The 22,071-nt window shown below is 34.5% G+C and overlaps 3 protein-coding genes across 4 annotated transcripts in view; all 3 read right to left on the reverse strand.

The window, feature by feature from the left end:
- Positions 1-3,257, reverse strand: part of LOC101242078 (cysteine dioxygenase type 1-like) — a 6,568-nt gene extending 3,311 nt beyond the window's left edge. The window contains exons 1-3 of the mRNA XM_009859726.3: positions 2,841-3,257; positions 1,085-1,162; positions 467-621 (exon numbers count right to left, since the gene is read on the reverse strand). Coding sequence (XP_009858028.1) covers positions 467-621; positions 1,085-1,162; positions 2,841-3,061 — 454 coding nt within the window. The 5' untranslated portion in view covers positions 3,062-3,257. The remainder of the gene's footprint in view (positions 1-466; positions 622-1,084; positions 1,163-2,840) is intronic.
- Positions 1-16,400, reverse strand: part of LOC100183703 (transformation/transcription domain-associated protein) — a 78,114-nt gene extending 61,714 nt beyond the window's left edge. For both annotated transcript variants that reach the window (XM_018811234.2, XM_018811233.2), the window contains exon 1: positions 16,383-16,400. The gene's annotated coding sequence lies outside the window, so the exon portion shown is untranslated. The remainder of the gene's footprint in view (positions 1-16,382) is intronic.
- On the reverse strand, positions 4,637-21,965 carry klp2 (kinesin-like protein 2). Its single transcript, NM_001011659.1, has 28 exons — positions 21,704-21,965; positions 21,426-21,502; positions 20,707-20,848; positions 20,123-20,305; positions 19,493-19,604; positions 18,891-19,114; positions 18,035-18,202; positions 17,218-17,287; positions 16,774-16,924; positions 15,654-15,768; positions 15,235-15,339; positions 14,417-14,492; positions 13,763-13,874; positions 12,987-13,161; positions 12,456-12,564; positions 12,023-12,216; positions 11,466-11,571; positions 11,020-11,126; positions 10,221-10,439; positions 9,390-9,599; positions 8,912-9,040; positions 8,499-8,597; positions 7,708-7,917; positions 7,224-7,364; positions 6,877-6,995; positions 6,202-6,274; positions 5,054-5,185; positions 4,637-4,900 (listed from the first exon to the last, which is right to left on the reverse strand). Exons 1-28 carry the CDS (start codon positions 21,899-21,901, stop codon positions 4,778-4,780), a joined length of 3,879 nt encoding a protein of 1,292 aa, NP_001011659.1. The 5' UTR covers positions 21,902-21,965; the 3' UTR covers positions 4,637-4,777.
- Between the last annotated feature and the right edge of the window lie 106 nt (positions 21,966-22,071).

The raw sequence follows: 22,071 nt of genomic DNA on the forward strand, positions 1-22,071 counted from the left end.
AATGAAAAAATCTCCAAAAAAATAATCACCCACAAAGTAACATACATGGTAACTTGTAAGCTGGCACGAGGTGTTAAACCCGTGTGATAACGACTCTCGTTTTCCGGCCACGCGAGGATAAAGTAAGTTACATTCATTTGGCCGGAAACAAACTGTCACTCATGCTTGATTAATGTGAGAAAAGACTCGTGTCTGAATAACAGTTTTTTTGCATGTATTTTACCGTTTGCGTGTTGGGCTACATAAATAGGGGGTATTATTCGTGTTAGGACAAAAACTAAAGATCATGTGAGGTTATACATACTGTGTGACATATGTTGCATCATTAGTTTAAATATATATTCAAGTGACGTAGGTAAAAGAATATCACGTGGCAGCGCGTACATGACACATAGTTAAACAGTAATGCATACGTTTTGCGACATTGCTGCGTTTTGCATAATCAGAACATAACATTTCAACGTACCATTAATGTAGGCCACCTCATCTCTGTGAACATACTCATTACCGCATGGTGTCATTGGCGCTTGGTCATTTTCGGGCCATTCAAATTTCGTCTCGATCAGATCGCCTTGCAAGACCTTCATGAAACAGTGGGCGTCGGAATGGTCGTGAATACAACTGAAACATAAAGGTTAAACTAACCATGGGACCTAATACATGCCCTGTGAATATAATTTTACGCATAACTGCTGAAGTTAACTAAAGGCCCGATATTCTCCCTTTAAAATCAAATGACGTTAAAAAAGAAATAAATACCACATATGCTTTTGTTAATTTATACCACAGTCTGCGCAACAAAAGGCCTTATACGTAAGTCGTTTCCGACGTTCGCGTGATTATATACGAACTTATATAGAGAGAGACTTTTATATGGCCTTGCTTGGTTGTTTTTAAAATGAAAACACAAGAATGTAAAATAAAAATCCCAGAAATGAAAGGAAAATCCAAAACAACAATCTCAAGCGTGATATTTTGAAATTACGTATAGTATGATACTATAGTGTAGGTGTAGGGTAACACCAAACGTTTATACTAATAGTGTGATTATTTATATTTTGAATTACATTTACGGCTTATATACCTTCGTTGGCCGCCACCCCAACAAATCAATATCAGGTTAAACTTTCCATTTCCTTCGTCGATTAAATTCCTGGTGTATCTGTAGAATAACATTTGGTATAAGGGTGGGGTAAGATGGGACTTGTTTTGGTTTCATATAACCGCCACATTTGGTAGTAAACAAAGAAACAATGCGTTGTTAATTGTTCAAAACACGATCAGGAAATATATATATATAGAATTTAGGTGTTAACGGTATCCCATCTTACCTCGCAGCATTATAGCGTGATTTTTTCTCGAATTTACGAAGATCAAATTGTTTGAAACACAAAGAAAAGAGAATACGCAGCAAAACGAATGAACAAACAGAATATATCAATGTTCCTCAAACCCGGATTTAAATTTTCAAAACAAACTTACGTTTAAAACAACAATCAAATCTAAAAAACAGTTGTCTTTCTTGTTATTTGTATGCTAAATAGGCGCCTATATACTTTTAACAGCTTGGGACACGCAATGCTTATGTTGTTATATTAAACCACAACGCCAGCAGCTTAAAAGTTATGCTGTTTTTACTTTATTCGGTGGCAGCAATTGCCAAATATCTTTGGAAATCCTTTATACGGGGGCTACGCAATCCGACGAGGAGTAAACTGGTATTACATGTGTATAAATCGACCATGCGTATTTATAAATATCGTTATTGGAAAAGGCTACATCGTGTTTAAACAGTGGGCGCACGTACTGTAACGGTTTCGGTTTTCGGAAATCGACGATGTTATAAATATACACTTGATCGATATATATCGACGATATATACCTATATATAACAACAGTCTTGTGTCAAAACGTTAACATTGAAAACTATGTGACTGAATAAAACTAGCATAGGCTACCATTTAAGCTGGTGAATAAATATTTTATTATACCAACAAAAAATACGTGTCCAGAGCTGTTAAAGGTAGTTAATTTTAACACGTTTTAGTGCAGTGGGTGCGCTTTCCGATTGTTTAGTATACAAATCCTAAGAAATATAATTATACTTGCACAGTATTGTTTTTATACAAAACAGTATGGCGGTGAGACATACATGACCTCAAAAGATAATATGCTCATAGTTAGTCACTAAAAGATAACGTTCCAATTACCGAATCAACAATTCAGTAGAACTAAGGCCAACTACTACACCACAACATGGAACAGTAACCAGAAGGTATTTTTGAACCAGAGAACAGACTAGATTTCGGGGTATAACCGCAATGGCAAAGTACAATGTTCACATTGTGCATAAATACCCAACTTTAATCATGATAACGCTGGCACGATCTAGCCTACTTACAAAACCAAGGACCGCATATATAGGCACCAAATATGGAAGGGGGTAAGATGGGATTATATAAACAACCGTTTTTTTGTCCCAATTCGTAATAAACAACGAAGATTAACAAAATAATGTATCCATATTCTCAGGAAAGCATGTTTTATGGATAGTATGGTGGGGCAAGACGGGACACCGTTAGCACATATATTACTCAAATATTCTGATCGTGTTTTAAACAATTAACAACGGTCTATGGGAGTCATGAGGTTACGATTTTATAATTGTTAGAATGTTTTTAGTTTACTCTCAACTGGGACAAAAGAATTGAGCGAAAAAGGTGTCTCATCGTCCCTTACTCTACTATATATGATAAACAAAACAAGATTAGGCAATATAGGATTTGGGTGATAACACTATTCCAACTTACCCCGCAGTAATGTTATATATAACTCCTCACCTGTGTGGATCAAACTTTGCAAGATGTTTCCACTCCTCGTCTTTCGCGACATACGAAGATAAATAATTTTTTACGTCCTCGACTTCGATATCGTTGTCTTCGAAGATATGATGCAGCCCGGCGACCAGTTCTGTAAGGGTTCTTGGTCTTGGCAACATTTTTGCTTTTGAAATTGACTCGCCAACACGGTACGGCTGCGTTCTCGCCACTTTGCTAGTCATTTTAAATCGTGTTCCGTCCTTTTATTACTTATTTTAAAATGTTGCTGGTAAATGTTTCTGAAACAATACGTAAGATTTGTGAGTCTTTAAAATCACACCAGAATTATATAAATTTCTGCCTGTTTCTGACTTATTTGCAAACACGCTGTCGTTTCAATCAAATGACGGCTTCTTTCGTAGAATGGTATGCTAGAATGCTAGATGCCCTGATGAGGTATTGATTTGCATACGTCTACCTACTATGACGCGCAACCTATTCTGACTTCAGGCATAATAAGCCACGCTGACTAACGCGTGATAGTCATCTAGTGTAGAAGTCTGAAGCATTACTACAGTACATGCGATACAGCACCTCTCTGCATACACCGGGCCGCTTATATAACTTTTTTGTGACGAGCAATCGTTTATAAGCCCTCGGCTCTGACGAAGAAGGGCTTTTGAACCAAAGGCAGTGCAGAATCTTCGCTGGGTATTTAACAACCAGTAGCAGACAAAACAATGTATCCGGTTCGACTGTCGCGTAAATTACATAAGCCTAAATAGTAGTACAATACTTTAACCTATATAGAAGTAGCCTACAGAGCTGAACTAAAACCGCGTACCAATTATTACTCGTAAACTAAGCCGTGACGTAATATGACTCTGGTACTTCTATAACAGAAAAAGGGAAAACACACAACGAAGCTTTGTTTGTACGTTGTTATACATGGTACTTTTTTATAAATGCTCTTACACATTACTGAAATAGCTTAAAAGTCACGTTTTGCGTGACTGTTTGAGTACAAACGGAAATATTAATTATTAAGACACGTAAAGAGTTTGAATTAAACTGACCAAAGCAACAGACTATTTTAAAAGGCATCTAATTTGTTGTGAACTTCATTTTATCAGTTGTACACTTGTATCTACAGCAAATTAATTATTTAGATGAGCAAATCTAGGCCTCACAGACGCGGCGATGGGTTATTACAAGTGGGCGTGTTTGAAACGTTCTGTCTGCACGCAGAAACAGGAAATGACGTCATGGAAAACTTTTAAAACTCGAACGAGATTTTTACTAGATTGTAATCAGAGAAAAAGGTAAAATGACATACCTTTGACCAGATTACAATCCGAAAGCATTTGAATTATCACTACAATCATTTAACTATAAATGCTTACCAATAACAAAATTGTTTTAATATTTGTAAAAAATGTTTTTATGAACAAGCGGGCTTTTAAAATTCGAGAGCAGTCCGAGAAAATGTCAAGTGTATAAGCTCCACTTTCACTTCCAGTCAACAGCTATTCCTACGTCAGGAGAAACCCCCAACTCTTGGCGTAAGATGGTTTTCCCTATTATGACCTCAACTCAATAAATATATGACTGAACAAAACAAATTTATCCAGATATTTTTACCAGAAAACGTTAGGACGTATATGCTTACTTGAACAATTCCTAGTGTTTGACTTCTGAGGCGAGTGACTAATAGTGAACTAACACACACGTAACAGGGAAACTATGCGATTCAAAACCTCTCCTTACTACGTCCTCTTAAACTGTACTGCCAGATCCGACTACAAAGAAGTCTTAAAACGGACTAACAATTTTCAAGCACAACGCGTTATAAACTTTTCCAAAACACGATACAATAGCAGCAGCAGCAGTGATAAGCGATCGGATGCAGCCCGTCTCGATTTCGTCCTACCGGGAAATTAACAGCAATAGGAGTAATGTTATGGAGTACACAGCTTCTGGCTTGGGGAATGAGATCTCCTGACTTGTAAAAGGCTATTGTGTTTGTATTTCCTGAGTTCCTCGTTGAGTTTCGCACACTGTTCTTGTAAGTTGTTCTTTTCCTATTTTAAGGAGATGTTACAATAATAGTCCATATTGGCTTAGTAAATGCGTGAATAACCCATACGAAATATTGATTTCATTTCATGCATGCTGTATGGTTGGAAAAAAGGGGGCGTGGCGCGTTGATTGTTGCGCCATACCACGTCACTTACATTAGTCACCGTTAAAAGATCGTCCTTGAGTCGGGTCAAATAATGGATTTTTTGCTGGTGGTTCGAGTGGCCTGCTAGCACCGCAGCTTCGGTGTGTAACTTTGCATTTTCTGCTGTAAGACGCTCAAGCTTCTACAATGAACACAATGTAAATAATTAATTAAATGAATGTAATGTAACTTGCTTTATCTTCGTGTTGCTTTATCTTCGTGTAGTCGGAAAACGACAGTCGTTATAACACGGGTGCTCTGTTTTAAACACCTCGTGCCGACAAGTTACCACGTATGTAACTTTGTACGTGATTGTTTTTTTTGATGTGTTGTGTAACGCTATCAGGTACCTAAAACTGCCTCTCCCCGCAGCATGAAACGAGGGTGGACATTAAACTGACTTACAACCCCAACAAAACTAGTTACATAACTAATTATACAGTGTGGAAACTAAACGAGCATATCCGAACATAAAACGTTCATAATATGCCCACTAACGACTAGCTTCTACACTGTTAGATTGACGTTCAAAGTTATAAAAATAACTAAACAGAACAAGTTGTTTTAACACAAGAGGACTTATGGAAATTGACACCCTCAGTACATATTATAATAGTTACGAATCAGTCGTTGTTTTTATAAGGTTCTATTTTTCAAGAGTGCTTAAATACGCATAGAGACCCGAAATTTGTCCACTACTACTAACATTAAAGGTTATTTAAATAATTACATAAATCAGCAATTTAATTGTTTTGATTGTGTTAATTACTGGACAGTGAAGACGAATTATGAAAACGGTATTTACGCGACGAATGCTCTTTCTACAGTGAGCATGAATTCTATTTGGGTAACATGCTAAGCCAGCTTCCCCTCCGTGTCATAAGTCACAACACCATAGGATCTCACTCATGTGTACTGCGGGGTAAGATGGGACACCATTAGCACATAATATCCCAGTATTCTGATCGTGTTTTAAACTTTTATTAACAGTCTATTTGAGTCGTGAGGTGTTCTTTGTTTACTACTTTAAATGTTCTTTGTTTACTACTAAATGGGTCAAGAAAATAGAATAAGGTGTCCCATCTTCCCCCAGCCAACTATATAATACAATAATTTCCATTTTTGCCAAAATATTAAATAGTAGTAATTATAACTGACCTCTGTTAGAGAAACCTCAGAATCTTTTAATGTTCCAACCTCTTCATTTAAGGTCTGATTTTCCTGGTGTAATCTGCATTGGGTAAGATGGTTAAAGTTTTTTATATCCACACTACACCCAAACGTTGTTAATTCTTAAGCTCGTTATTGGAAAATACGGAATATTGTATAGTATTGATATTTGAACAAAGTTTTAACAATTTAAAAAAAAATTTATTGTTGAAAAACACGATAAACTTGATAAAAAATAATAATTTTACACCACTTTATTTTGACTTTTTAAACTGTTATCCAGTGACCCTGGACAACACATCATCCACTAATTAGTGTTTTCTGCTACAAAATGTATATAGTCAAAACATTGAATAAATGAATGGCAATTGGCAAGGCTTGACGCTGGTACCATTGTGTGCGTATGTATCCTTGGGCAAGACACTTGACAGCAATTGCCCCAACCCAGAGGTCACTAATGGGTTGTCCAAATTGTTAGCCATACATAAATAAAAATAAAAAATCCCCCCAAAAATAATTACCCTGAAAGTAACATACACGGTAACTCGTAAGCTGGCACAAGGTGTTAAACGCATGTGATAACGACTGTCGTTTTCCGGCCGGGATAAAGTAAGTTACATTCATTCATTCATGTTCAGAAAATATGATTGTAACCATTCCCACCTTGAAATATCCTCATTAAAGGCAGAGTTCACATTACGCACGGTTGATAATTCTGTTTCAAGTAAAAGACCTCTGTGTTCTGTAGCTTGGAGTCGTTCTTTTTCGAATCTAATTTGATCCTGTTTAATAAATAGATAATTAAGGACCACTGTGTAGTTGTAGTAAACTCGGATTTTGGTATTTTATGCCATGAATTTTTAAAATGGTTGATATTTTGAGGACAGAAATTGCTGAAATTTCGTGATCTGTCACTTTTTAAGATCTGGCATGAACTATCACTTTTTATGATTTGGCATGAACGTGATCTGTACCTCCATAAGACCTTACCCATTTAGAATAGATTTTACCTCAAATGCAGAACACCTTTCTCTAGTCGAGTTATACAACTTCATTATTTCATCTTGGTTTTCGCTCATCTCATTGAACTGTTTGTTTCTTTCATCAAGTTCTCCTTCAAGACGAAGTCTCAATGCTTCATCCAACCCACGCTGGTGTAAAAAAGAAAAAAAAAGAGTTATTAACTTGATTTAGAATAGGTTGAAAAAAGAGAAAATGTGAATGCAGTTATTTATTTTTGTGTGGCAGGGCAACAACATTTGTTAAAATGCAGGTGTTCCGCTTCATTAACCTCATGCCTGCTGCTTATTTATCATATATCTCTTGCCAAAACAGGAACAGCACTGTTTAAACTGCGTATTTTCTAAAGTGGTTGATACTACAAAAATAGTAGCTATTTTTACAAGAATTTTAAATCTTTTTTATAAATCAATTTCCCACCAAAAATGTTTAAATGCAAACTACAAAAATTTAAAAAAAAAATTTTTAACGCACATTCTCCTGATCCTGGATCGCAACCTCCAGTTTCTTCTTCAGATCTCTCACTTGCTCCTGGAGCTCCTCCACCTCCCTCCTTATCTTCCTTTGCTCCTCTTCATGCAACATCACGTTTGAGGTAAGTACTTCATCTTTCTTCCGGAGGTCCTCTTCAAGAGCGGTGTTTATGTCCGTGAGGCTCCCAAGATCATCCTGGAGGTTCTCCAACTAAGAAGATGATAAGCAAACCATGAAATTCAACAGAACTATCTTTTTTTATTCTTTATGGGTGAGGTCATGTCAAGCACCTAAAATTAATGCCAGATTTGGCCCATTACCCCAACACACAAAAAAACAATTTAATCTTTCATGCGACCGGTGCCGCGACAAAGTTACACCTTGACATATTTGTGTTAATTAAAAAGTACATATAAAGAGTTAAATCCTAACGAACGAACTGGATTAGGTTACAATATAAAAGGTAATGTGAAACCGCATAGTAGTGGGGTGTACAACACACTGTATCTAGGCATCCAGGAACTGTTTTAACGCAATTAATAATTTGAGCGAAATAGAAAGTATTCGGATTCGACCACGCCTATTCTGATTCGATCGAATACCTAAAAATGCGTCGAACAACGCCGAATATTCGGATTCGGCCCATCCCTATAAAGAGTATCTGTACCCCAAACCACTATATTTTAATTTAAATACATTAAAGAGTTGTTTTTCTGAAAAGGTGTCCCATGTTACCCCACCAGCTATATTACAAAAAGTGTAAATGTTTTCAGCTTTTAAACAAAATAAACCTCAAACTGATGTTTCAAAGTTGAGCTTTCCAGTTCTGCTGACACTTGTTTCAGTTTTGTTTCAAGTAATTCATTCTTTTCACAATTTTGATTCATTTCCTACGAATAAAAGTAAAATAATTTGAGAAAAATAAACTTTTTACTATCTATAGAAGCGATTAGATAAAAAAAATTAAAACTAAAATATGCCATTTTCACCATCTGTATCTAGTATGCATAAAAACCTAAAAATTATAGTCAAAAAAATTTAGGAAATCCTACACAGAAAAACAATTAGAATTTCTACATTTTTGTAAAAAAAGAAAAAAAGCATAAAACCGCCAACTAAAACATATAAAAGGTTGTGGTTATCATAAACACATAAACAGTTAAAATGTTAACTGAAAAAAATATAATTAAAAAACATTCCTTACATTAGTAAAATCGTTCAGTTGATTTCTACAACTCGTTAGTTCGTCTTGTAGGCCAACACATGTGGTGGTTTCTTGTTCAAGGTTGCCTTTAAGTTTTGATACTTCTTTCAGCAATGAGGTGATGTTATCCTAGTCATAAATAAAGGTATGAGTTGTAACGTTCATATTGTATTTTATATTCTGATGTTATTTCAAGAGAAAAATAACTGCCCTGTAAAACTACTTGTAAAAGTAAACTGACCAAAAATCCATATTTTAGGCACCTATATAGTAGGTTGGGGTAAGATGGGACACGTTTTCAATCTATTTTCTTGTCCCACTTGGTGAAAACATAGAACATTGAAAGAATTTTAAAACTGATCCTCACGACTCCCATACAACATTAATATTTGTTAAAAAACGATCAGAATATTCGAATAACATGTGCTAAAGGTGTCCCATCTGCCCCCACAGTGCTATGTATGTTTATATAAGATACCTTATCATAACGGGCAGCCTTTTCAAGCAGTTCCAAATCACTTTTGAATTCGGTTATCGATTTTTGACACTCTGCATTCTGTTCAACAGCAGATGCAAGTTTAGAGTGAAGACTAAAGTTTTCCTCTTGTAGTTGTTTAAATGTTTCTTCTTTCTCTTGGTTGTTTCCCTCATGCAAAGCATTAAGCTGTTGCATCTGTTCTTTGAGGGTCTGCAACAGATTTGAAAAGTTATATGGTGCAAATGCTACTGGTGTGGGATCTACATTTTATTATGCATTTATTATTTTCGGTGCCATGGCAAAGTGGTTAGCGCGTCTGCCTGTAACCCAGAGGTGATGGGTTCAAGGCTCGTCGCTGCTACCATTGTGTTGGCGTATGTGTTCTTTAGCAAGACACTTAACAGCAATTGCTGCAACCCAGTGGTCACTAATGGGTTGTCCAAATTATCATCCATACATAAAAAAATTCCCCCAAAATAATCACCAACAAAGTAACATACGTGGTAACTTGTAAGCTGGCATGAGGTGTATGAAACAGAGCACCCGTGTTACAATGACTGTCTTTTCGTTTATGTTTTTTTAAATCTTCGCTACCGTAATCGAAGAGACAAATAAAGGTATTGTAGTAGGGTGGGGAAAAACGGAACACCTTTAGCACATAATACTCAAATATCCTGATCGTGTTTTAAACAATTAACAACCGTCTGTGGGAGTTGTTGAGATACAATTTTATAAATCTTCGAATTTTCTTTGTTTACTACCAAATGGGACGAGAAAATATAATAAAAAGGTTTCTTATCTTCCTCCACCCTACTATATAATAAAACCTACTTTAATTTGAAGATCTGACTTGTCGCAAAGTTCCTGCTTCAACCTAACAAGTGCAGAAGCTTCACGGAGCCTCTCATTTGCATAGTCGAGCTCCTCAGTCGTTGTAGTCAGTTGTTCATTCAGCTTCTCGACATTATGCTGCAAACTTTCAGCTTCAGTGATTTTTCCTTCCATTTCTATCATTAGCTGGCTGTTGGTGGTCACTAGTTTTGTGAATTCCTATAAATTTTATCATTAAGTATGAGAAAAGATAAGTTCAAAATAATCAAAACTATGCAGGATAGGAGTGGATTTTGAAAAGTCGCACAAAAAATTGGCAAAATAATAACATTGAAAAATAGCATTAAATTAGCAACAAAAATTAGCAATCGAAATTGGTAAAAAATTAGCAATACAAAAAAAAAATAAAATAAAATAGTGTAGTGGTTGCGTAATGTTGTATTGCGAGCGGTAAACTAAGAGGGCAAATAAACACGGGACGCGGTATTTATACGGCAGTTTGGTAGGAAAAAGGCACTCGTGTACGATTTGGCCACACACAAGTGACGGGCCGTCATATTGGCATATTTTAACCATTAACAAAACTAACACATCTTACAATTGGTTGCTAATTTTTTTTAAAATTTTGTGGTAGTTTTTTATTTGAATTTTTAGCCAATTTTATTGTGTATTAACAGAAATGAACAGATCTTAAAACTGAACCAAATAGTATTCTATTATATGTGGGTGAGGTCGCGTGGCATGGCACGCCATAGGCCAGGGTTGGCTAATACCCCAAAGTAAGTGGAAAATCATTTACCTCTTTAGATAAACCTTTTGTTTCAGAAAGGTTTTGTTTATATTCACGAAGTTGTTTATCTGCAGAGTTCAACATAATACGAAGATCAAATATTTCTTCTTCTTTCACTGAAACAATGCAGAAATTTAAATGGAATATAAATAAAAAAAAAAAATATTTTAATTAAATGTTTCTATGTTTGGATAATTTAAAACAGTTTCTGGCATTCTTAAACGCTGGAATGTAGTTGTACAAAAATAATGGAATAATACTTTTATTGTTTTAAATGTGTTTTGTCCCTTTTTTTAATTATATTTTTAATTATAAAATTTAAAAGAGACTGTTAAATTTATCTTTAAAGTTGGTGTTTTTAAATGTATCCTCACTTAAAATGCAAAATTATACAAAAAAAAAAATAGATTATAGTTAACTAAACGTATTAATTTAATTTGACACAAAAATTTTACATTTATTATCTTGGGAAAGTTGATCAAACTCCTTCGAAAGTTCGCTAACTTTAGTTTTAAGATTCTCGTCTCTTATTGTGAGGTCAGATTTCAAAGTTGTCACTGTCTGAAAATAAAAATGTAATATAGTAGAGTGGAGAAAGACGGGACACCTTTAGCACTTATACCCAAATATCCGGATCGTGTTTTGAACAATTAACAACGGTGTATGGGAGTCGTGAGGATACGGTTTTATAATTCTTTGAATGATCTTTGTTCACTGCTGAATGGAATGAGATAATAGAATAAAAAGATGTCCCATCTTCCCCCACCTTACTATATGTAATACTTACCAAAAGCTAGTTATAAAAATTAGGTATTCTGGTAAAAACACAATACACTGTATTAAGTTTACCCATCTGCCATGAGAAAAATGTGAAACAAAAAAGTGTTTTAACTTATTTTTTTTAACAACTTAACTTAAAATTTTTTAAATTCTACAACAAATGTAAAATTATTATAAAAAAAATATCATAACCTCCCATATCTTTGCAAACACTTAAAACCAATCATAATACCTCTTCTGAATAGGAAAATTTCTTCTCAATCACGGTTAGCTGTTCCCTCAGCCTTCCACACTCCCTCTCAAGCTCCTGGACTTGCTTTTCCACCTTTATTTTATCCTCCCTTTCCCATTCAAGCTCAACTTTTAGCGCAGTTGATCCGAACTCGTCTCGGTCGTCGAGCGTCTCGTCCAGGAAATTTGTCTCTTCTGTGGTAGATGTAGTCAAAATGCACGTTTAATATTCTTAAGCATGATACTACTTCGCCAAAAACAGGCATGTAGCGAACTGCCTAGTAGGTTGAGATGCCCTGTTTTGAGATAAATTTCATGGGCTGTCGGTGTAAAACAAATTAAACCAACGCAAATATTTCTTTATTTTTCCATTGGTTCAAAATAGCAAACTTATCATTAGTTCTTCAAGCTGTTAATTTTTTTTTATATCTTACTTTTTGAAAAGCTTCCATTAAACAAGTTGAACACAGCATCGCCGTCATTTGATTTCAACATTTTACGAGCACTAGGTGGCCTATCACTGGAACTTGAGCGTTTACGATTCTGTGAAGAATTTTCATCATAAAACCATGCAAGATTTACCCGCAAAGTAACATACATGGTAACTCGTAAGCTGGCACGAGGTGTATGAAACAAAACACCCGTGTTATAAGGACTGTTGTTGCCCTGGCATGCAAGGATAAATAACTTATATTCATTATCATTCACATTAAATCATTCATTTAAAGTTAGAATCAAAACCAGTGGCGCAGCCAGGGGGATTACGGAAGTCGCAACCCCCTTTTTTTAACCAAAAAATAATAATTAAAAAAAAAGGAAAAATTTTGAATTGAAACCCCTCCCTAAATTTTTCTGGCGAAACACTGAGCACAACTGAACTACTATGTGCATTTCTTTGTCAGTCCCTGCCCCGCTATGCTAGGACCTAAAATAAAAAGGTTACATTCATTTTCCATGCAAAATACCTGGTCCTGATTTTTAAGTGGAGTTGTGATGGTCCTAATAGCAGAGTCATGGACAGAGTTAAGACGTTTAATTTTAATCCTTGATCCCTCTTGAACAGCCATCAACATCTTCTCAAGATCCTCCCTTGCTTTTCTCGATCCCGCAAGCTCAGCTTCTAACTCTTCAATCTTTTTCCTTCAAAAAAAAAAAAAATTTTGAATTATTTTTTAATAAAAAAAATTTTTTTAAAATATTAGAGAGATTAGGATATTTTTTTGTTTTCCTTATTTATTTTTAGAATTTTTCCACTCCTGATATGTGCAAATTAACTTAGGGTAGGGAATAATTTAGGTAGGAAGGATTTTATTCTTTTAGTTTTTTCTTAATTATTTTAAGATAAATAGAAAAGGAAAATTTATCTGTGTTGTCAGTTGTCCAAAACATAGCACAAATTACGCAAAATCGCGTTTTTGAAGCATACAAAGGATATTTAGTGCTTTTTGCTCAGATGACTTGCATTTACCTACAATGGCTACAATACAAAAACTCCAAACTACAAATAACTACAAATGCTTCTCAAGACAAGCCTAAAATATCTTTTTTAGTGGGAAGGTACGCAACTTACAAACATATGGGCATATTTTAAAAGCCCAATGAGATAATAAGAAACTTATGCCAATGTTCACAACGGTGAAAAAAAACAGACAGTTATCAGATAAAAAAGAACAGATAAATTTCAAATTACTTTACTCTTTGAAAATACATTTATCATAGGGGTAACTTGTAGGTAACTTACTGCAAGGCATGTTTTCCATTGTTGTTAGTTTCATTCAATTTTCTTATTTCGTTATTTAACCTTGTGACTTCTTTACTGAACTCAGCTGCAGATCTTAAGTTGCCTGAAGAATCTGAAAGATATATTATGGGAGTTCTATTGTATAGGAGATATAGGTTAGGAATTAAATTATTTTTTTTTTAATTTTAAACTTTTCGAAAAAAAAAATTTAAAAAAGCTTTTTAAAAATCTCAGGTGACATTGTTAAAGTATAGTTGCAAATTGGAAAGGTATGAATTAATCCTAGGAAACTTAATTGATTAATGCAGTGAATGCAGCATACTTTATCACTGCTTTTAAGTATAGATGCCTAACAGCAGAGTAAAACCCATTGTAGGTGTAAATGTGCTAAACTAGTTGGTAAAAAATATGATGTCAATTGATTAATGTGGTGAATGCCGAATGCAGCATAATTTAGCACTGCTTCTTTTTATAGAGACCTAGTAACAAAGTAGAACCCATTATAGGTGTAACGGTGCTAAACTAGGTTGGTAAAAAATATGATATCAGTTTTATCACCCCTGTGTAAAACATGGTAATGACAGAAGAAAAAACTGCGTTAAGTTACAACAATGATAATTGTGACAATGATAATATGTTATTATGTTTGAATACCTTGTATTTCTGATGACCTCTCTTTCATGGCTAGATCAAATTCTTTCAATAATTTTTCTCTTTTGTCCTCAGATATCTAAATAAGTGTCATGATTAGACATTGAATTATGGATTTTGTCTGTCTTTATATAATGTGTTGTTTTGGAAGTATGAAATGGGTATAATACTATTATATAGAAGGGTATGGGAAGACGGGACCGTTGGGCACATAATAACCAAATATTCTGACCGTGTTTCAAAAATTAACAATGGTCCATGGTTTTATAATTCTTGAATGTTCTTTATTAACTAGGCTACCAAATAGGACGAGAAAACAGAATGAAAAGGTGTCCCATCTTCCCCCATCTTACTATATACGAATAGCTAAAGTAAAAAAAACATACTTTGTTCACACCAGAAGTATATCACAAAGGGGAAGAAAACATGTAATACATTTTTATATAGTAGTGGGGAAAGACAGAACGCCTTTTCGAACATAAATAGTAGAGTGGGGAAAGACAGAACGCCTTTCGAACATAATATTATAATGTCCAAATCATGTTTAAAAAAAATTCTTTGAATGTTCTTTGTTTACGACAAAATGGGTCAAGAAAAAAACAAAAAAACATATCCCATCTTACCCCAACCCATTGTATGTGGCTTGGTGCCAATTGCGACAACCAATCACTACTGGAAAAATGTAAACAGTGTCAAAAATATACAAATAAACTATTCCTACTGTTTCTCTTCTATGTCCAGATGTAGTGGTAATGCAGTGCAAGAAGTTAGTGGCAAAACATATAGTTTTCACTTTTCATAGAATAGATGACCCTTAATACCTTAAAATAGGTCCTGTAATCTTCCTGTGCTTGCATTTGTTGAATAGTTAGTTCCATTTCTTTCACTTTGGATGATTGAAGTGAATCCTCACTTGGGTTGAAAACCTGGGTAATATGGGATCGTTTTAATATGTTTGGGATGAGATATTATACAAATATTGCATTTTAAACTTTAAAATAATGTTTATTAAAAATTTTTTTTTAATAATAAATCATTTTTTTTAAAAATGAAAATAAAACAATTTTACCTCAATTTTAAGTAAACCAAGTGTCTTTAAAATATTTAAGCATATTTTAAAAATAGGTTGATTTTGTTTTAAGGTAAAAATAGAGGGGTTGCTTGCAGAAAAAAACAACAACCTATCATAAAGAACGAACTGCAGTTTTTGAAAACAAAAAAATAATAACACAAGTATCACCTGTTCACGCAGTGCTTCAAGTTCTTTGTTAAGCATCTGCACCAATTCATCCTTCAATAAAGTAGACGCTCCTTTCATGCGAGTTATGGTTAAATCACGAAACTTTATGATCATTCTGTAGATGTATTGGCTTTAAGATAATTTATAAGCGATACAGATAGACAAGCGGTTTGTCTTTGTAATTTCTTTTTACATAAAAATGCCAAAGAAATGTCTGGCGTGGTGGCTAGGTGGCACAATGGTTAACGAGCCTGTGTTTTACAATTTGATCACTACAAATCGTCAGCCATATACATAAAGACAAAAAAGAACAGATATTTAGCCATAAAGTTACATACGTGGTAACTGGTAAGCGAGCATAAGGTATATAAAACAAATTAACAGAACACCCGTATTATAACATAGGGACGGTCCTTGCCCTACCATGCGAGAGTAAATAAGTTACATTGATTTATTCTTCTACAAAGTAACTCCTAAATGGGCACAAGGTATTAAAACAGAAAATCGGTGTAATAACGACTGTCCTTGCTCCAACATACGAGGGTAAATAAATTACATTTATAACGATTCATTCAATCATTCATTAACATAGCCATACTGTCACGTTTATCGGAAGGTCACGATACGACATGGTTTAGTTTGGGATTCTGACTTGGAAGTTCTCTTAACAAACAACACACTAGTACCTTGATCAGATGGCACACAACGTTTATTCTTAACAGACACAACCTTATTCAGATAGAATCGTTCAACATCAACACAAATACCTTTCTAGAAACGTACGACACATAACAATAAACTGTAAGCTATATAGCATCATGACTACTAAACTCCAAACACCTGCAATACTTTTGAGTTCTGAATCTGGGACGACTATTTAAATGCGAGATACAAAGGCTAGCTCACGAAGTGTTAAACTTCACAACCGTTCGTTATCAAGCATACAATATACGTTTCCCTCCGTAAATTATCTGGGGCTAAGTTGCTCCGATAAACAAAAGAATTAAGGCGAGAGGCTATACGTATACAGTAAAACAAGGCAGACGCGTGATTAATTCGCAGGATACCACGTTAGCGGTCCAGAAGAATCCGTTACGACTAAAGTGTTTGTGACACATACCTTGATGACTGTAAAGCTTTGTTCCCCCTTTTAACCAGTGCTTCCTTTGCATCTAGTTGTAACTTCATTGCTTCAATTGAAATAATATCCTGTTTCCAAAGTAACATCGCGTCAAAGAATAAATCCTGGTATTTTCTTTCCAAAAGTTTTTCTAAAATAGAAATTGTAAGAGCTTTTGGGTGGACACAATTAGTCAGAAGCGGAATTTTACTTTTAAAACAGGGGTGACATCATATGTTTAACATAAAACTGTTGTTTTTTCTGTTGTGACTTGTGCAACAGGTGTCTATACTGATAATAGCAGAGACAAAGTACAATTCATTTCCCACATTAATCAATGAAGTTTTCTACATTTGACAACAATATGTGTAACTGCAAACGATGTAACAACAGATATTAGTAAAATATTATACAGTTATACCCATGCAAATAACAACTATAAACCTGGTAGTGAAGTAGGGGTGACCTTGGGATCCGATCTTAAAAGCATTATCTTCAACCTCTTTATTTCACTCTAAACATTAAAGTAGTTTAGAGTAGTAACCTCTTTCATAAGAGGATTAAAATTTAGGTTGCTATTAGGGATGCACATTACAGAATTTCGGATCTATGAGATTCGAATCTAATTAAGGGATTCGGTATTCTGTTTAATGACATCATTACACGTCATCTCATACACTATATTAACAATTTTTTAAATTTAATAATTAAAAAAAAAATATTTTTGTGTTTTGTGGGACTTTCGAGAGTAAACGTTTTACAACGTCTTTTTATAGCCTGCTATACGTTTCATGACGCAAAAACTACCCAATAGTACAATTTTTGATAATTTTACAGCTCATGATCCAACAAGGCTGCTATGAAAGAGTCAATAAACTGACTTATGTGGGTAAAATTATTTTTTCCTATAAATACAAAAAGATTCGAAATTCTAGATTCGAAATAAAGTATTCTAGGATATCCTAGAATACCTAATTATTCTGTAATGTGCATCCCTAGTTGCTATAGGTAAAATGTTTGGCAAGTTGGCAGGTAATTTCTGTTTTGATTTAAAAAAAATAGTGTTTAAATACCAGATTTAAAAAATAGGTTGAGAAACTTAGAGTTTGCGGTATTGTCACTTTATAACAGTTAATTGCCAGGTCTGTGTAAAAAAATAGACTTCTTATCAATATACTATACTTATAGTTAATTTACAAACACTTTTTTATTTTTAATTTACTTAATTAGCAAATTTTAGCATTAATATGTTCATATGCACCTGCAGAGCCACAATATCCCCCTGCATGTCTTCATTTATACGTGCTTTGTTCTTTATCATCTTTGCACGCTGAGCAAACTGTAGAGTGGTGATCGTTTCGCCGTAGAAGTTTGAATTTGGATGAATGTTTGCGATAAGACATGTGCGTGCATTTCCACCAACGGAATCCTTAGAAAAAAAAATTTGAATTACTTTTTAATTGAATGAATGAATGTAACTTACTTTATCCTCGCGTGGCGGGAAAACAACAGTCGTTATGATATGGGTGTTCAAACACCTCAGTGCCAGCTTACGAGTTTGTTACTTTGTGGGTGATTGTCTTTTTGGATTTATTTTTTATGTATGGCTGATAATTTAGACAACCCATTACTGGCCGCTGGGTTGGAGCAATTGCCAATAAGTGTCTTGCCCAAGGACAAATGCGCCCACAATGGTAGCAGTGTCGAGCCTTGTACCCATTACCTGTAACCACTTTTCCACAGCGCCGGACACATTGTTATCACATTACTCTTGTATGTTCTGTCTGTATGTTCTGCTGTTAACAACAAGCAGTGGTGCAGCCAGGGGGGGAATTGGGGGGTTACGCCTTAACTCATATCTTAGGCGAGTTTTATAAACATTAGCTACCTGGGGGTTGGGCCATTCTGTGTATTGTAAATGCTTAGAGAATGTGTATACGATATAATGAATGTGTCGTATAAATTAAAAAATACAACAAGAAATATGTAAAGTAAAATAATAAAGGTAATGGGCAAAATCTGCCCCAAATCCCAGATTCTAAACAAGGAACTAACCTACACGGAACAGAACGAAAAAATGAAAGTACAAAATATAAAGTCCAAAACATTCTTCTCACTTTTAACAAGAATGTGAGTTTTGAATCTCTGTATGGGACATGACGTTGTTTTCCGTTCTCAATATCAACAAGTGACATCATGACGTTTCCAAGCACACTAAGAGACTTGTTAATGTTCCCTGCTTCTTTTAACCTTTGCCCAGTAGTCCCAGTATCTCTCTGTCGTTCAGAACCAGCAAGATCCACCATATTAAGTAAACTTCTTCGTACTTTTGTAACTTCACCTTGTAAAAATAGGATTTATTTACATCTGAATGCAACTATACAGTGCACAATATTTAAATGTTAAAAAATTGAGAGAGATTTAAATAAAAAGAACAACTGATTAGGTATTTTCTGTTACTTCTGCTACCAGGAATATTGCAAGCAATTTTTTTGGGGGGCTTTTGCAGCAAGAGTTTTACTAAAGTAAACGATGTTTTGAAATTAAAAAATATAAATGTATGAATGGCATTATAAAAACAATCATAAACAAGCGTCATTTTACCCTGATAAAGATGAGCTGAATCGGATGTTGAAAAAGCTAAATCCGATGTCAGCCAGCAAAATTATTACTGAAGGAACCAAAATATAACTAGTCAACTACAACACAGTATTTTTACCTGTTTTGTCTTTGGTTTCAATCGACAATGTAAACACTGCGTGACTTCGTGAACTTTCACGGTTCATGGAAGTTGAAGCTACATGACGATTGTTCCAACCAGATTTGAGGACCTGGAAGTTTTACTTAGTGCTTTGGTATTAATACTTAACAATCTAAGATGGCTTTTATATTTTTCTAAAAATAATTTTCATTGATTGTTACCTAAAATGAGCACTAAAGGAAACAAACTAGGGTGTGAAAAAAGTTATTTTGATTGATGATGTGGCCAAAGTACAGCTAATAAAGTCATGCACCGCAGACCACACAAGACACAACGTATCTCAATTCCCACATCACATAAGCTACTTAAACATTTGTGAATGCATTGTATGAGTATAAGCTGTGTAGATAGCACCCTTAGTGTTGGGGTAAAGAAACTGGCCTAAATCTCAGGTTACATGGTTTGCTTGCCATACTGTATAGTTTGACACACTGTGTGAACCTTAACCATATTGTATATTAGAATCCTTTAATTTCAATTATATGAAGTCTAAACAACACTGAAAGTACGTAACGTATAGAATCCATTAAATTTAGTACTACGCAGAAAGTAGATTAACTAACATTGAAAGTAATAAAGTATAATTACCATGAATGCTTCTGATACAGAAGCAACAACTGTTTCAATTATATGGTCAACAAAGACTCCTCTGCTCAAAGATTCACGGAGTTGTAAAGGTGACACAGCACCCGTGTCAAGCAAATCATAAATATGTTCTTGGTATATTTCAAAGAAAGAACATTTGCATAGGAACTCGACTTTTTCTCCGTGCTGTAAAAGTATGAATGTAAAATTTTAAACACCTAAAAAATAAGGTCAGAATTAAAATTTTAAACACTTAAAAAAATTGATCAAAATTAAAATTTTAAACATTTTAAAAATAAAGGTCAAATTTTAATTATTATATAACATCTATTAAAATTTCATACGTAAGAAATAAGAAAATAAAATAGAAATGCTTGTTTTAACAAATTTATTATTTAGTTAGAAGTCCTATTTTGAAGTACAATTGTAAATATAATATAAAAAAATAAGACTAACAAATGGAAGGGGCCACAGGCATAGCATACCAGTACCACTATAAATAAAATAATTATTTATGATGCAAAATTGTTTCTTTTTTTCAGTTTTAAAACAGAACACATAGAAAATATGAAGTTTCATTGGTTTACCATTTCTTGTTTCTGGTTAATAAGTTGAAATAAATATTCCAGGGATCTTGGTATGACTCCGTTCATTTTGTTAACACCATGCGAGTCAAAATCTTCACTTGGTCCAAGCATGGTAAACGTTTTGCCTGATCCTGTTTGACCACTGCAAAAATATTCGCAAAAGTTTTAAATGTATTGAAGCAACTTATTTATCCTTGTGCACAGGGTCAACAACAGTTATATAACACAGGTGTTCTGTTTCACGCATCTCGTGCCTGCTATCCAGTCACCACATATGCAACTTTGTGGGTGTGAATTTTTTGTGTTTTTTATTATGTCGACGGCAGCAAACATGGAACTATATTGATACAGACCGTTGTTTACAATCCTGTCTGGCTCTTGGCTTGCTATTTTAGAAAGACTAATGTATACAAAACAACGAGGCCTGTATCTTGTTAGTTTGTAAACATAAAACAAGGGTTGCCATTAAGGTGTAGCAGTTGACTAACTTGACTGTGCTTGTGTTTACACAAGGTATATTCTTCATGCGTTAAGTAAAATTTGGATAACTATAATATTTTTTTATATCTGTGCTCAAAGCAGAGTCAACCGCTACAAAGGCCTATAAGGGACATTTTGAAACCAACATTTTCACTTGCTGCCAGCTAAAGAATTACAGACGAAATGAATAGAAACCAAACAAGCAGTGTAGCAAAATGCCAAAATATGAGTTTACTTACTAAGCAAATATAGTTCCATTATAACCCTCAACACAGCCTTCCACGATTCTCTTTCCAACTGCATGGAACACTGATTCCTATTGAAACAAAACTTTGTAAAATGTTGGCCATTTATTTATATAACATATATATATATAAATATACAACATATCTTGCGTAAAATCAAAACTATAGTGTTTCTATATAGAGCTTACAAAATATGTTAAAAAAACTAACTAACTATATCATACATCTGACAGCATCTCTTTACACGAAGTTATAACTAACAACCAGCTCACCTGAGAAGCGTCTTGGTCAAGTACATGATCAAATTTAAAATCTTTCGAAGTGCATTTCCCGTGCGTTAACACGATTTCGGAATCTGGTAAAACTTTTAGGCAAACTAGACTGCCAGAGTTGTTTGCTGGTGGTCGAATGCGAAGAATAACTCGAATGGAATCGCTACTAGAATTACCATGTGCTTCTGTGTCTCCCATTTTAAAAACTATCGCTTGTCGTTTCTATAAATAATGATCGCCACAAGCCCACAATAAAACATTTTCTAAGCGATTGCTGTGTTATTATAATTTTCTTAAAATTCCCGCTTTTTATGTGTCTCTGGGTGGCGCTAGCGAGTATAACAAGAGAGCCAGAGAGAGAGACAGCT

Source organism: Ciona intestinalis, chromosome 3 (assembly GCF_000224145.3).
Source record: "Ciona intestinalis chromosome 3, KH, whole genome shotgun sequence".
Taxonomy (NCBI): domain Eukaryota; kingdom Metazoa; phylum Chordata; class Ascidiacea; order Phlebobranchia; family Cionidae; genus Ciona; species Ciona intestinalis.

Coding starts and splice junctions, on each gene's coding strand:
- klp2 (NM_001011659.1), bottom strand. CDS start 21,901: ATGGGAGACACAGAAGCACATGGTAATTCTAGTAGCGATTCCATTCGA. Junction 13,875..14,416: donor GAGGTCATCAGAAATACAAG/GTATTCAAACAT, acceptor TATATCTTTCAG/ATTCTTCAGGCAACTTAAGA. Junction 6,275..6,876: donor TTTAATGAGGATATTTCAAG/GTGGGAATGGTT, acceptor TACCCAATGCAG/ATTACACCAGGAAAATCAGA.